The 14715-nt window shown below is 40.8% G+C and overlaps 1 protein-coding gene across 2 annotated transcripts; it reads right to left on the bottom strand.

Annotated features, from left to right (window-relative positions):
* Positions 1–2418: 2418 nt before the first annotated feature.
* Positions 2419–14651, bottom strand: LOC140272448 (dnaJ homolog subfamily C member 5-like). 2 transcript variants are annotated; one of them, XM_072367907.1, is made up of 6 exons: positions 14479–14651; positions 7299–7470; positions 6421–6634; positions 5735–5906; positions 5393–5519; positions 2419–5259 (listed from the first exon to the last, which is right to left on the bottom strand). In XM_072367907.1, exons 2-5 carry the CDS (start codon positions 7403–7405, stop codon positions 5422–5424), a joined length of 591 nt encoding a protein of 196 aa, XP_072224008.1. In that variant the 5' UTR covers positions 7406–7470; positions 14479–14651; the 3' UTR covers positions 2419–5259; positions 5393–5421. The 2 variants fall into 2 exon arrangements, with proteins under 2 accessions (XP_072224008.1, XP_072224007.1); XM_072367906.1 differs by having other exon boundaries at positions 2419–3555; positions 14479–14650.
* Between the last annotated feature and the right edge of the window lie 64 nt (positions 14652–14715).

Here is a 14715-nt window from a genome sequence, read left to right as displayed (position 1 = left end):
CATAGCCTGGGAGACATCTTGGAAAATCTTTCTCGCCTCAACCAGAGGTGTAACCTGTGGAACAAATGTAACTGTTTTACACATTTCTTTCACCAGTTCAGTGAACATTCATAGTACAGCAGAAGTTAAAACCCTTTTGATCCTGCTTTTTGCTTTATATAGCACATTTTCATCAGCAGTCATAGAGCTTACTAATCTTAAGAGGGAGATTACCTAATTAGCCTCTACCAGTATTTTGTTTAATGTTTTATATCCAGACAAGGAAGTCCAACTGTTTATCGGCATTCCTTCAGCTTTTCTCCCATTTCCAATTGTCAATGAAAGGAGCACAGTAAGAGAACTTGCAAGTACAGAAATAAAATTGTAGCGATGCTAAACCCTTGTCAGTAGTTTGGGGCATATACACACGTTGGTACCCCTCAGTTAAAGAAGGAAAAAAAACCAATTCTCACTGAAAGCACTTGAAACCTACAAAAGTAACAATAAATAAAAATTAATTGAAAATTAAATAATCAAAATCAGCCATTACTTTTGAATTGTTGATTAACATAATTATTAAAAAAAAAAAAAATGAAATAGGGCTGGACAAAAATGATGGTACCTCTATAAAAGATTGAAAACTATTTGACCAGAGTGACATGATTAACTCAGGTGTGTCCTTTAATTGACATCACAGGTGTTTCCAAACTCATAATCAGTCAGTCTGCCTATTTAAAGGGTGACAAGTAGTCACTCTGCTGTTTGGTGAAAAGGTGTGTACCACACTGAACATGGACAACAGAAAGCGGAGGAGAGAATTGTCCCAGGACATCCGAAAAAAAATTCTAGACAAACATCTTAAAGGTGCAGGCTATAAGACCATCTCTAAACAGCTTGAAGTTCCTGTGACAACAGTGGCTCATATTATTCAGAAGTTCAAGACCCACGGGACAGTAGCTAACCTCCCTGGACGTGGCCGCAAGAGGAAAATTGATGACAGATTGAAGAGACAGATCGTTCGAATTGTATCCAAAGAGCCCAGGACAACCTCCAAAGAAATTAAAGGTGAACTCCAAGGCCAAGGTACATCAGTGTCAGATCGCACCATTTGTCGTTGTTTGAGCCAAAGTGGACTTCATGGGAGACGACCAAGGAGGACACCACTGCTGAAAAAAAAAAAAAATCATAAAAAAGAGAGACTGGAATTTGCAAAAATGCATGTTGACAAGCCACAAAGCTTCTGGGAGAATGTCCTTTGGACAGATGAGACCAAACTGGAGCTTTTTGGTAAGGCACATCAACTCTATGTTCATAGACTCAAAAACCAAGCATACGAAGAAAAGAACACTGTCCCGACGGTGAAACATGGAGGAGGCTCAGCAATGTTTTGGGGCTGCTTTGCTGCATCTGGCACAGGTTGTCTTGAATGTGTGCAAGGTAAAATGAAATCTGACGACTATCAAGGCATTCTGGAGAGAAATGTGCTGCCTAGTGTCAGAAAGCTTGGTCTCAGTCGCAGGTCATGGGTCTTCCAACAGGACAACGATCCAAAACACACAGCCAAAAACACCCAAGAATGGCTGAGAGAAAAGCGGTGGACTATTCTAAAGTGGCCTTCCATGAGCCCAGATCTGAATCCCATTGAACATCTGTGGAAGGAGCTGAAACATGCCATTTGGAGAAGACACCCATCAAACCTGAGACAACTGGAGCAGTTTGCTCATGAGGAGTGGTCCAAAATACCTGTTGACAGCTGCAGAACGCTCATTGACAAATACAGAAATCGTTTATTTGCAGTGACTGCCTCAAAAGGTTGTGCAACAAAATATTAAGTTATGGGTACCATAATTTTTGTCCAGCCCTATTTCATTATTTTTTTTTTTTTTTATATAATTATGTTAATCAACAATTCAAAAGTAATGGCTGATTTTGATTATTTCATTTTCAATAAATTTTCATTTGTTACTTTTGGAAGTTTCAAGTGATTTCAGTGAGAATTGTGGGTTTTTCCTTCTTTAACTGAGGGGTACCAACAATTTTGTCCACGTGTGTATGTGACAGGAGTTTGTAGTTACTACCTGCCAGCTGTTATTTTACTTATGTATGTGGTGTGATGTAACAACAATTCAGGCCACAGCACGACTCACAATGAGACTGAAAAAAGGATAAATACCAGCCGTCTGTGGCAGGGCTGTATGGAAAGGAAATTTAAACTGGTGAATAAAATTTCCAGTTTGTGTGTGGCCGATGTTAATCAAGGTGTAAATTCATGGTGAAAAAGGGAGTGTCATGTCACAGGCATTTAATTAAGACCATAGAAAATGGCTGAAACCTGTGAGAATGTCCCCTTAAAGATCATCTAGGTTAATGTTATTAGGGATTGGACAGTTATGACCAACTGTGTGATCCCACGTGGCAAAGATAATATAAGTGTGGCAACAAAGAAACACACTAGGAGAAATTTCATTCTGAAGGATCAGAGACATTTATTTTAAAACTTAATGTCTGCCTGACAGACAAACTAGAAACAGAAAACCACATCTCTACAGAATCCACTGCGAGAATGCACAGAACGTCCGCCATCTTTTCAGATCTTTGTCAAAATGGTTCACATCTAGAATTCTATACATCTCCTTGATATACCAGCTAGCAGTTAAATCAGATATTAAAAAGATCAGAAAAATAAAATAATTCAGTATAATTATCATCTGTCACCTCATTTCTGTCATTGTTTTGGACTGAACAGCGGAAGTGTCTCAACTCCATGTTCATGTATGATGGGCTTTAAACTGCAGTAACACGACAAATCAAGGAAATAGATGTTTGGTTCAAACTTGACTCGGTTCCATTTAATTCCTTTTAGGACATCAAACTGAACCTGTAGATTATCTGAAACATTTGCTTCTTTCAGATGGAAGTCTAAGAGTGGAATACAGTCCCAAAACCCAGTTAATTGGCTCTTATTGCATGTAGAAAGCCATGAGCATGCGTTTGACTGAGCTTTTTTAAACATTTTGGTTCAGTGTAGTTGCTTTTTTTTTGTTTTCTTTTTATTACAAAACTTAAACTGTCGAAAAAAAACAACCACATTCTTTCTGTATTTTCTTCCAAATGGATTGCTACTTTGATGTGACAAAGAACAACAAAAATGACACCCTAAAAAGATCGTTTGTATGTTGTAAACTGCTAAGATGATTACATCTTCTGCTAACTCCAGCCACACCAACAAGATAATAAGACTTTGGATTTCAATATCCTCCCTTCATGAACAACATAAATAAGAAAAACAAATACAACGAAAAGACAGATAGTTAAATCTATGACCAACTCAAACAGCTACAGAGATCTAAGCATACACTTTACACAACACGTACAGCATTTTAACGGCTCGCAAACTAAAAAACTATATACGGTATTTCTGTATGCACCATCTTCTAAGCACAGGGGTCACTAGTATCTGGAAAAGTCTCAACTTGTAACACTGGACTCTGATGTTGATCCCACGGTGTGCACAAAGTCTTTGATGTGAACCATACAGCTGAGCGCTTCCCTTTTGCAGGAGACGATGAATACGAGCTGAAAGGAAAGAGCAATGAAGAAGACAAGAAACGATGAGGAAGAGGCAGGTCGAACTGAACCAGTGAGTGGATGGCTCAGCACATACAATTCATAATTAGCTGCATTATGTGTGCAGGCTGGAGTTGATTCCCTGCAGTCACTTCTGTCATGGTCCTGTTTTAAATCCCAACCGTGTGGGATCTGAAAGCATTTCTGCTGAGACTTTGTTCTTCAATCATGGAATTCTATGTCAAAAATGAAAGTGGAAGCATGGCTACAGGCCTCACTTACATCAACAAGAATTTAATTAGAGCAGAACTTTTTTAGTCTGGTTTATAAAAGACAAGTGGAAGTGTGAGTGGCACCTGTGGAAGAGTAGCAGCTATTTTACAGTTCATGGAAGTACTGAGGGCAAAAAAGGATCCCATCCCGTTTAATCGGCTTCTCACTGAAAATACAGACATGATCACTGAACCACTTGATGCTAACAGACAGCTGCTTACACACTCATCAAGACAAAGAATGTCATCATTAACAGAGCCCTAGAATAGTTTTACATTCAAGACAACGATAAAACATTGGTTGTATGACACTGTCTTAGTAACAGATTCAGAAGCATCGTCCTTTCTTCAGTGACAGCTTTCAACCCATGTCTTCTTCAGTTAATGCTGGTGATTATACAGACAAGTACACAATATGAAAAAAACATTAAGTGTAAAAAGTACGGACCCAATTTTCCACCAAAGATGACAATAACAATTAGTTTGCGCAGCTAAAAGATTACAGTTAAACTTCAGTGCATATTTTACAGGCGTTTGATCGGTGAGAAATCAACTTGGAGGTTTCTTTGCTTTTATCAACACAGAAAAGGTGTGCTCATCTTTTACAGGTAAAAACATCTTGGGATATATAAACTACGTGTCAGAACGTCGTCAGAAAAACTAAAATGTTGTCTGCCGTGTCAGCAAAGAAACACAATTACTTCCATCCAAAGATTTATCCGTTCTGCCGCTCTTCTCCAGGTTTCAGCACTCCTCCTTTCTCCACTTGTCTGAATTGGGTTGAGCTCATGTATGTTGGTGAGTCATTAGTATTTTCACATGTGAGAAGAATAAAGGTTACGGAAACAGATTAACCGAAGAGTGTTTGTTTGTACGCGTCTGATAAAGTAGCTGTTAGGGCTGGGTACACAATCCAACATTCGTATCTCTGGATTTTCAGACATACTGCTGATCCACGAATATGTCCTGGCATTTAGAAATATCTACTTTTATAAAAGTGTTACAGCACAGTTCTTTAGCCTTACACACATCCACCCGTCACCCTCAACATCTTGCTTCTCTCTTGCTCCCTGTGCTCTCATATACTTCATTACTGGATTTGACTGGATTTACAGCTGAATTCCAAGTAAAGGATTGAAATGCAGCCAATTCAGACAACATATGAATTAATCACACCTAAAATGAGCAGTCAAAGACTTTATGATTGCAATGTTGTCTTGCAGATTCCCCACAGACAATAGCTGTCCTTATATTCCAGCTGCTATTACATAGAAAACCATCAATCAGGAAACAAATGAGGTCACACGGGCAGAAGAAAAGCAACAGCAGCGAGCAACTCTTCAGTGGCAAGTGAACACAGTTTGACAAAAAAGTGCTCCGAGGCTGCTAAATTAGCAAAGGAAACTGAGCCAGTGACACCAGAGGTGGAGGGAAGGCTGGGCTGTGAGAGGAGAGATACAAACACTGGCACGGCTTTACACAACAACAGCGTTGTCCAACACAACAAACTCTATCAAATAACTCCAATCGAAATCAGAAAGTGGATACATCACCCAGCCCTAGTAGCTGATTACCTGTGAGCTGTATATGTGTGAGAGTGCATCTAGTATGTGTCAGTCTTGTAGCTTTGGTGTGCATCGGAGGTGAGTTGGGTGGTTTCCGTGGCTGATGATGGCTGCATGACGACGGGCTCGTTGCCATCTGGGAAGAAAACATATGCAAGCACACCCAAATATAAATATATTCATGTGGTAACATAGAGCCAAAAGAGCTGTTCACGTTCCACTGATTAGAAATGTCCTCACAGATCATCTTTTTTCTGACTTCACATAGAATCTGTTCCAAATCAGATTAAGTGCCTGTCCATAGCATGCCTACAGCCCAAAGAATAAGTTCTGCAGCGGCCTCGTATTCACCTCTCTCATCAGCGGTCATCTGTGCCTCGAGGTCCTCGGGGGAAACATAGAACTCTGGTTCCTGGTCCATGGGCGGCCGAGGTTTACATTTACCACAGCAACAGTTACAGCAGCAACACAGGCAGCAGCAGCAATAACAACCTGTCGCCAGGCAGCAGAAGGCGAACAAGGCCTGTGGGAGAAGGTTACAGAGAGAACTTTGCAAAAACCACTTATTCTACAGTGGTTTTATCTTACAGATGAACACTGAGACAGAGGACTCACAGTAATGTGGAACGGACACTTTTGACACAGCTCTCACATGAGCTGAAATGACGAGCCAATGAAAATCATTTGATTTAGATTCTTGTTTACTCTTGATTGTGTAATTATTTCATTATTTTTCTTTGAGTAAATGAGCATTAATAATCTGCCCACTTCTCTTTTAGCTCTAATAGGGTCTGAACGGTTGCTCTTTTTGCTCTTTTTTACTGACATATGTTTAGGAGTAAGACTTGTAAGTCTTCCCCATTACTGAAACGCGACTAAAGATGAAGACTTTGTCTTATCTTAATTCAAGAGATCCAGTTTAATCTTCTGAGCTGACTGTGACACATTTTCTGAACTTCAGTCTGCTTTTTCGTTTGTTCTGTCTGAATATCACAGGATTACAGGATCAATCACTGAAAGAGAACTAATTCCCATACCTTTGCCCACCAGCTGGACAGAACAAAGTAGGTGTTGACGTTCTCTTCTCCGAATTGTTCCGCCACATAGAGCCCCAGTGAGCCATATTTGTCGTAGATGTTCTTCTTGGTGGGGTCGACCAGGATGGAGTGAGCGTTGTTTATTTCCTTAAACTTTTCAGCTGTGTCTGGGTTGTCCGGGTTTTTATCTGGGTGAAACTTTAATGCCAGCTTCCTGTAAAAAGGAAGAGGGAGTGGAAGGCTTGGCAATTAACACAGTGCTCAACTATTCGCTTAAACACCTTTGGCATGTCAATTAAACACAGCAAATGAAAAAAAGCAGTGGCTGAACGCTGCAGAGGAAGCTGGAAAGCTCATCTTGAACATCTTGATGATTTCGGTGTTACTGCTGCCACTTCTTTTTTTCCGAGGAACATTTTCTATTTACTGAACATTTTCCAGCCTGCATACAGCTGAGCTATACTAACATTTTCTTTTTAAGACAATTTCCCAAGATGTGCATGAAACCGTTCCACTAACAGCTCACTCTTAGTCTCATCCAGTAATCAGACAGGACTCTGGTAAAAATCTAAAATACAATTACTCTGGATACTTCTTTGTTTTACAGTGAAGTTTTACAAATGAAACATAAATTAGCGCACTCAGTGGAAATGGTTTCAAAGTATGAAAAACCTAAATCACTAGATATCACTGCTCAGAAAGTGTGCGCATTACTTGCAAACTAAAACAAAACATGATGCCTTTTATTTCAGAAGTCTTTGACCCATTCATAAGTGCTTACAGGCCTCTTACTCCCTCTAGTGGTTCACAAACTAAAACATTACATCAACAGAGGGAATTCCTGTCTGCAGGACAGTCCGTGTACATTTGCAAAGTACCTGTAACATTTCTTGATGTCCTCTGAAGTGGCGCTCTTGTCAACTCCAAGCACGGCATACAGTGACTCTCCAGATGTGGAGAGAGTTCTCTGCCTTTGGTGGTCCATGGCCTGTCTTTCTCTCGTCTCTTCCTTCTTTTACTTGCCCTCTCACTCTCTCAGCCTATCACCTCCTGGATAAAAAGATAAACAAGCCAATCAAGGGTCAGACTATTAACGGCTTGACTCAAACTGACAGACAGACAGACAGACACAAAAACAGAAAATAAGTGGCATTTTTTCCTGCTCATTTAAACCTGGGTAACCTCACTCCACTGGTAAAGCTGAGGTATAAGCTGGGGACCTGGATGAACGTCATGCTTCCTGGAAGTCAAACATTGAGGAGCGGTAAACAAGTTGGTCATGAGAACTACGCGGAGCGGCTCCATACTGTGGTGCTCCTCTCTGGAGCAGGAAGTAGGTGAAAGCGGTTAAAACTATGTCAACTATGTAGGATTACATGCAGCTACTGGCGTCTAACTCACCTGCCATAGACTGGTAATCTGAAAGATTGCTTTTTCATTTTATAATGTTTGGATGTTTTTTCTCAGTATCGATGCGAGCTGCAGGATAAGCACTGCTGGCGTGTGTGTTGAAAACAATCCCACCATTTCCCCCTGAGCCACAAAGAGAGGATTTGCACACTGTAACATTTGTTACTGTAAGAATGCCTGATTTATGGCTTCAAGAATGAGATGTGACCCTTGTTTTTTATATCCATGTATTTTCTATTATTTAGGGTAGGGGAGGACCGGAGTCAAGCCTACGTACCACTGGGAGAGAAGCAGGGTACACCCTGGACACGTTCCCACACATCACCGTACCAATACAGAAACAAAAGAAGGGGGGCGATTTAGAATCAGCAGTTAAGCTAATATGGATGCTTTTGGATACATGGGGAAAACATGGGAACTCCACACAGAAAGGACTTTCCATTAACTGCACAGGGGTGTGGCGGTTAGCACTGTCTCTGCGTTGGCACTGTGACGGATCTGCTACCATCCAGGGTATACCCTGCCCTTTGCCCTATGGCTGCTGGGACAGGCCAACCAGTGGAGCCGCACTCGGCCAGCATAGAAAACTATGGATGGACAATGTTAACATTCAGTTTAATTTAAGAAAAAAAAAGAAAAAAAGCGCAGCAGTTGGATGTTAAGGTAGCATCGTGCCCTTGTAGATTACGCCTGAATATGCACTGGTATGGTGGACATTTGATGAATTATGATATCTGAATAAGCTCAAACATTAAGTAGATTTATAGCACATATCTGCTGACAACATAGATCTATCTGTGATCAATTCAGATCCACAGAAAAATGGTTCATACTGAAACAATATATTGGCCAGGCTTTGTTGTCCACACTGGATGTTTCTCTAACCGTGTCTTCAACTGAGTGGGAGGAGGTTGACTTCAACGGACTGTCACTGGCCTGTCACCTAAATATACAGAGACAGTGCTGAACACAGTATGAAGAGACACAGCTTGAACAAGAAAAAAGGACGGAAAGCATGTCCAACATAGTAGAAAAAGAAGATGACAAAGACTTTTATGGCATCAGAAGGCCTGAACCGTCAAAGCAACACTGCCACTCCTGAACGACATGTCTGGCAATACACTGATTCAACACTCCCGCCTACGACTGTGCTCTGCATTAACCAGGTGTAACACAGATTCCCCCCCGCCTGACTGGGATTAACCCAACAGCACCCTGGGATGATCAACACAATAACACTGTGCAAGTGTGTGTTTCTGCTGAATAATCACATCCAACCTCCTCAACCTGCAGCATAAACCGAAGGGCTCTGCCTGTACCAGGCAGGGAAACAGTGAGATTTTGTCTTGTTTAATGAGATGAAACCCAATCTGGTCAATCACACGAACAAAGAGAAAATGAATGCATATCATAATTTTCTTTCACTGCTGAATAACAGTCAATAATAGTAATTCATTAATAATTGTGGCGTGCTGTAATGTTATTAGTGCAGCGGAGCTGAATAAGCCTCTGGGTGAACACAGTCCATCATTTATCACAGTTTTGTGTACATGGTGAGCAGTACTGTCCGTTATGCTGAACAGCATCCTTCTTTGCTTACTCAGTTTGAGACCCCAGCACAGAGCCACTTTTCTACATTAGATTGTTCGGTTTTCCTAACTATGACCGTTGGGGATCTGTTGTTCTGATAAGCTGCTGGTCAAAGACTTCCACCAACGCCTTAGTCCTGGTTCAGTAGCATCACTTGTGCTGTCAGGTGAAAGAAGGATAAACTGTGGGAATGCTGGTGGCGTCACCACAGAAGTGTAAAGACTGAGAAAAAGAAACGTCTCGACTGTCATAGACCCTGTTCTTTCTAAGACTTTTAACTCTATACTTAATCTATTCTGAATGTTCCCCAGTGTACCAGTTTCAAGCCTCTCCTGCAATCCTCATCCCACCCTTATCCCATCGATCAGTGGCTGCTGCTTTGCTGTTTTTCATCGTTTGTGAAACTTTCAGGTTCTGCCATGGATGCCTGACCCCCACATCTTCTTAAAGAGCTTCTCCCAAGTGTTGGAGAGTTGGACCCTCCGTGCTGGATACTGTAAAAGCAGCCTTACCTCTAGTGTTGTTCAAAAAATCTTGTCTTAACCCCTCCGGTTTTGTCAAATTACAGGCCCGTGTCTGAACTCCCATTACTTTCAAAGATTTTAGAGAAATTTTATTTTATCCAATTGAATGCCTTTTTAGACAAGAATGGTGTCCTTGAGGCGTTCTCGTCTGAATTTGAAAGACGACGCAGCACTGACACAGCCTTTTAACGATATTCTTTAAGCAAATGACTGGTGGCCCTGTTGTCCACGTGCTTTTAGATCCAACCTCAGAGTTTGACACTGTTGAGCACAGTCTTTATTTAGCACCTGCAGCATCAAAGGAGCAGCCTCAGACTCTTTCCTTCCTACTGGCAGACAGAAGCTTTAGTGTTATGCAAATGGCTGTCAAATTTATATCCCATTAAAACACAATAGCTCTTACTCCATCCAGCTATTAGAATGCCTTGATGACATAGAGTAATTTTGTTTGGTCCAAGTGGCCCCCCCATCTATCCCTCTTTTAACCTTGGTTCTCGATAGAAAAAGTTCTGTTACTGACTTGGCAGTGACCATGAACTGATTGTAAATTTAACAATCAAATCAGCGCCGTTTCTTTCAGTTAAGGCAGAGAGTAAAGCTAAAGTCCGTTCTGACCTGGCGGGGGTCCGTGAGAAAAGTGGATTCATGCTTTTATTACATCCCAGGTGTGAGCGTATTTCACCGGTTCTGACTGCTCTTCATTGGCTCCCTGTGTGCTATAGAATTGATTTTAAACTTCTCCTTTTGCTATATAAATGTCTGAGCGGCCTTACCCCTCCCTGCCTCTCTGACCTGCTTCAGCGATATGTTGCCCCTTAATCAGCATTGTGTCAGCATTTATGGGTCAGCTTTCTAAACGGAAGCAGTCATGCTTACAGTGAACAAGAAAACGTGATAATCGGGAGACCAGACGACTGTACGGGGAGTTACTGTAGTTCTTTTTAAATGAAATGCTGAAGCTGTAAAAAACATGTTTGGCATTTGTGGTTGATAAAATCCCAAAAAGATTTTTGACTCATATCAGGGCAGTACAGCGGTGTAGCGGTTCGATTCCCGGCTGGGGGCCTTTCTGTGTGGAGTTTGCATGTTCTCCCCGTGCAGGGTGCACCCTGCCTCTCACCCAATGACAGCTGGGATAGGCACCAGCTCCCCGCGACCCTAAACTGGATTAAGTGGGTATAGAAAATGGATGGACGGATTTTTGACTTATCAAGAATGTAGTATTACTGTTTAGTAAAGCTGCGACTCCCAACCTTATTTCCTGAAGCTTGCATCTACAAAAACAGCCCCCCTCATAGAGTCGAGGTGAAAAAATATGGAGTTGTAGTGAGAAAAGAGGGATCACTCAGGGTAAGTTCAGGCTAACAAAGAGAGGTAGAGAAAGCCTGAAGCCACAGGAGAAGTGAAACTAAAACTGAATATTTGGCAGCCTTGTGATCACAGGTCTGCTGCATCACCCCGTCACACTCTGAGGCTATCAGCAGCCGCTGCCTCTCATTGAAGATGAAAAACAGGGCAGTTTTGGTTTCTCACAGGCAGACTACTCCATACCCTCTTTTTTTTTTTTTTTTTTTACTTCGGCACAGAGTCATTTCTCTCACCATTTAACCACAGTACACCTTCCAGTACAACATCAGCACACTCCTTTTCAATTGCAAGTTTTTATGGATTAAGACCTAATAAAACAAACACCTGGTGATTAAAGCTAGCACCTAATACACGTGTGTCATTATTCATTGAACAAAAACAAAGCCAAAGTGCAGAACAGTGTGTGAAAAATGAAGAACAGCTTTTCTGCCACCTCTGGAATTAAGAAGGACATCATCAGCAGGGTGAGTATCTTTACAAAAGCAGGATTTTGAGCAACTTGCTGGTCTCAAACATTCAAGTGTCAAGGAAGAAAGACATCAGCAACAATCTTAGAGAAGCCAATATTCCCAGGACTCGAAGTCCTTGCAAATTCACTCCAAAGTCAGACCATGCAATATTCAGAGAAACTGCAGAAAACCCAACAATCACCAGACTCTGCAGGCCTCAGCATGTTTAATGCTCAAGATCGTTACAGTAACATTAAAAATGACTGACCAAGTACAACTTGTTCGACAGGGCTGCCAGAAGCATGTGTCTCTCTAAGACAAAGTAACTTGACAAACTTAAACAATTAATGGGAACTATGCTGTTTTCTTTCCTATCAATCAATCCCAGAGCAGTCCTAATATTCAATTCAATACAATGTTTTCTATGTAGCGCCAAATCACAACAACTTCAAAAATACAATCCAATTCAAGCCAGTCATAATCCAATTCATTAAATTCCAAATGTGTCCAATTCAGTTCCAATACAGAGCCTCAGACAGACAGTAGCCTAGCTAAGGAAACCAACAGATTACACTGAAATATACTGTACCAAAGTTGTGCTACACTTCAGAGGAAGGTGCAAAGTCTGTATGTATGTATTTAACTGTTAAGGCACTTTATGGTCTGCTGATGTTGCATCTGTGACTCACAGAGGGAATATATTGTCCATAATTAGAGTTAACTGGAACATATCCAACATTTCTTCCTTCCAACAGTACCTTATAATTGGGATTTTTCTTCAACCTCTAAGGTCGAACATGAGCGCGAACAACTTTTCCAAAGAAGTTAGCATGACTACAGTGTTGGTGAGGGTAAAATCAGTACGACACAGTAATGTGAAAGTTCAAAGTTTATTTCACATAAATTAAAACTGAACTAGTTCACAGTACAAAATGTGTTAACATTCACTCCTAACTTATTCATTAAACTCTGAATTTTTTTATCTTCCACTCCATCAGTTTGAGCCAGAGTTTGACCCTAATAGTCACTGCGTTGTTGAGTGGTGTAGCACTGTAAGATAGCAACTGATGCAAAGAGAGTGAGGAGAGGACCTGCAACTTGTCATAACCCTTCAACAAGGAAGCATTCAGTTAACAAAGTAATGGGGTACGAATCATTTTAGTCTTTCTCAGGGTTGATCTGAGTTTTAGACTTCAAATCATAGACGCATTGAGAAATGGACATGGAATATTCTGAATAGGTCTGCATGATATTAGGAAGACATGTTATATGCAAATTCTTGGAGAATATTACAATAATGATATGACATGCAATACAGTAATACTTCAATATATGCTGCTAATCTATGGTGTATTAATAAAGGGTGTATTCTACTTTTTCCCCTGGGTATGCTTGTTGTAGAACATGCACATGAACATCAAATAAAATGGATCCTGCATTAAAACACTTGTACTTAACTTATTTCAAATCAAAATGTCTTTGTGATGTTGATATTATGCAATAATGATAACATTTTAATATAATGTGCAGTCCTAATTCTGAATCGTTCAAATTTTTTTTAATTTATATGGAAATGTTTATGCAAAAGGTGGAACTCAAAAAAACTTTTAAAAAGCACTTACATTTCTATTAAGTAAAGGTAAAGACGTTTGGAAACTGAACAAATATGAAAGACCATATTACACGTTTCCACCTGGGCAGAGAAGAAAAACACCTGGCTGTGGTAAGTTATGTCCAAGCTGTGTGAAGCAACTTTTATTACTAAGGATTTGCATCCATATTCAGTGTGTGAGCCGGAGCTCTTTCATAGTTCCAGTAAAATCTGCAACAATTCAAAAATGCATTTACCTCCAATATAAAGGACATAGATGGAACTTTTTGTGTAACAGACTGTGATGGTCACTCCTCAGAATCAACATGGGAATGTAAGTTGATAGGACTGAACAGCTGCCTAGGCTACAATCTGACTACAAACATAACAACGGATGTAAATGATCAAAAGGGCTGACTTTAGAAACCACATAATGAGACGGATTTAGTAATTAAGCTGTTATAACACTCTGAGTTCTAAACAGACATGTGACCACACAAGTACAAAGTCAGCTTGTTTCTAACACCACCTACCAAGCCATACACTCCAGCTATTTCAGTTATTTGTCGTAACCACACCACTAAAAAGAAGAGTTCCATAAACAACAAAGCAATCCAAGCAGTTGAGACAGTTTATTAAAAGATTTTGTGAACATGTTGTTAACCCTCCATCTTGCACCTGTCTCCTCAACATTTTCATAGACGTACGTAAGCTTTGATCATCAAAAGCACACTAGCTACAGTATGTAAATCCGGATTTGTCCTGTGCTGTCATGTAACTATTTTACTCAAGACCAACTAAATTAGTCACATTTGAACTAACAATAATCGATGTGACGCCCCGGGATCTGAATCCAACGTCTGCCTGTTTTCTTATAATTTACTGAGTTGCTCTCTGAAGTGGCAACCAAACTAGAAATTACCGGTCGGCTCGGGAATCAAATCGTGGTTAAAGCGGATAATCTCCAGGCACTGCATCACAGGAAAGCAACCAGCATCCATGTTGGTTAAAGGGGTGTTAGCCAGCCGTTAGCCTAGCCTACATTTAGCGCTTAGCTCGGGAACTAATCCAAGGGCAGCAAAACTGACAAATGTTTGTCCACTAGCAAACTCTCAGTTTTTCTTACCTTTTCTTCAACCCAGGCAGTGTGGCTTCTGTTTTTCTTTAAAGTTTAAGCCTGATTTGAGTTTTATAATCTTCGCATCCCAGTTGCGCTTGTGCTTTTCACCACTAAACCATTCAAATAGCCGGTAGTACAGCCACGGAGCTAACGGCTATACTGGGAAGGGGCAAGCTGTCAATCCGTGCAGTGCGATCCCGCGGATACCTCCGACAGACCCTCTGCTTGCTTCCGGTGAGAGCA

The sequence above is a fragment of the Leuresthes tenuis genome, unplaced genomic scaffold (assembly GCF_036924035.1).
Source record: "Leuresthes tenuis unplaced genomic scaffold, fLeuTen1.0.hap1 SCAF_16, whole genome shotgun sequence".
Taxonomy (NCBI): domain Eukaryota; kingdom Metazoa; phylum Chordata; class Actinopteri; order Atheriniformes; family Atherinopsidae; genus Leuresthes; species Leuresthes tenuis.
This window is presented reverse-complemented; position numbering and strand designations above follow the sequence as displayed.

Excerpts from the sequence above, each read along its gene's own strand:
- LOC140272448 (XM_072367907.1), bottom strand. The coding sequence starts at position 7,405 with ATGGACCACCAAAGGCAGAGAACTCTCTCCACATCTGGAGAGTCACTG. Across the intron at positions 6,635-7,298 it reads GACATCAAGAAATGTTACAG|GAAGCTGGCATTAAAGTTTC; the intron begins GTACTTTGCAAA and ends TCCTTTTTACAG. Across the intron at positions 5,520-5,734 it reads GATGACCGCTGATGAGAGAG|ATGGCAACGAGCCCGTCGTC; the intron begins GTGAATACGAGG and ends TTTTCTTCCCAG.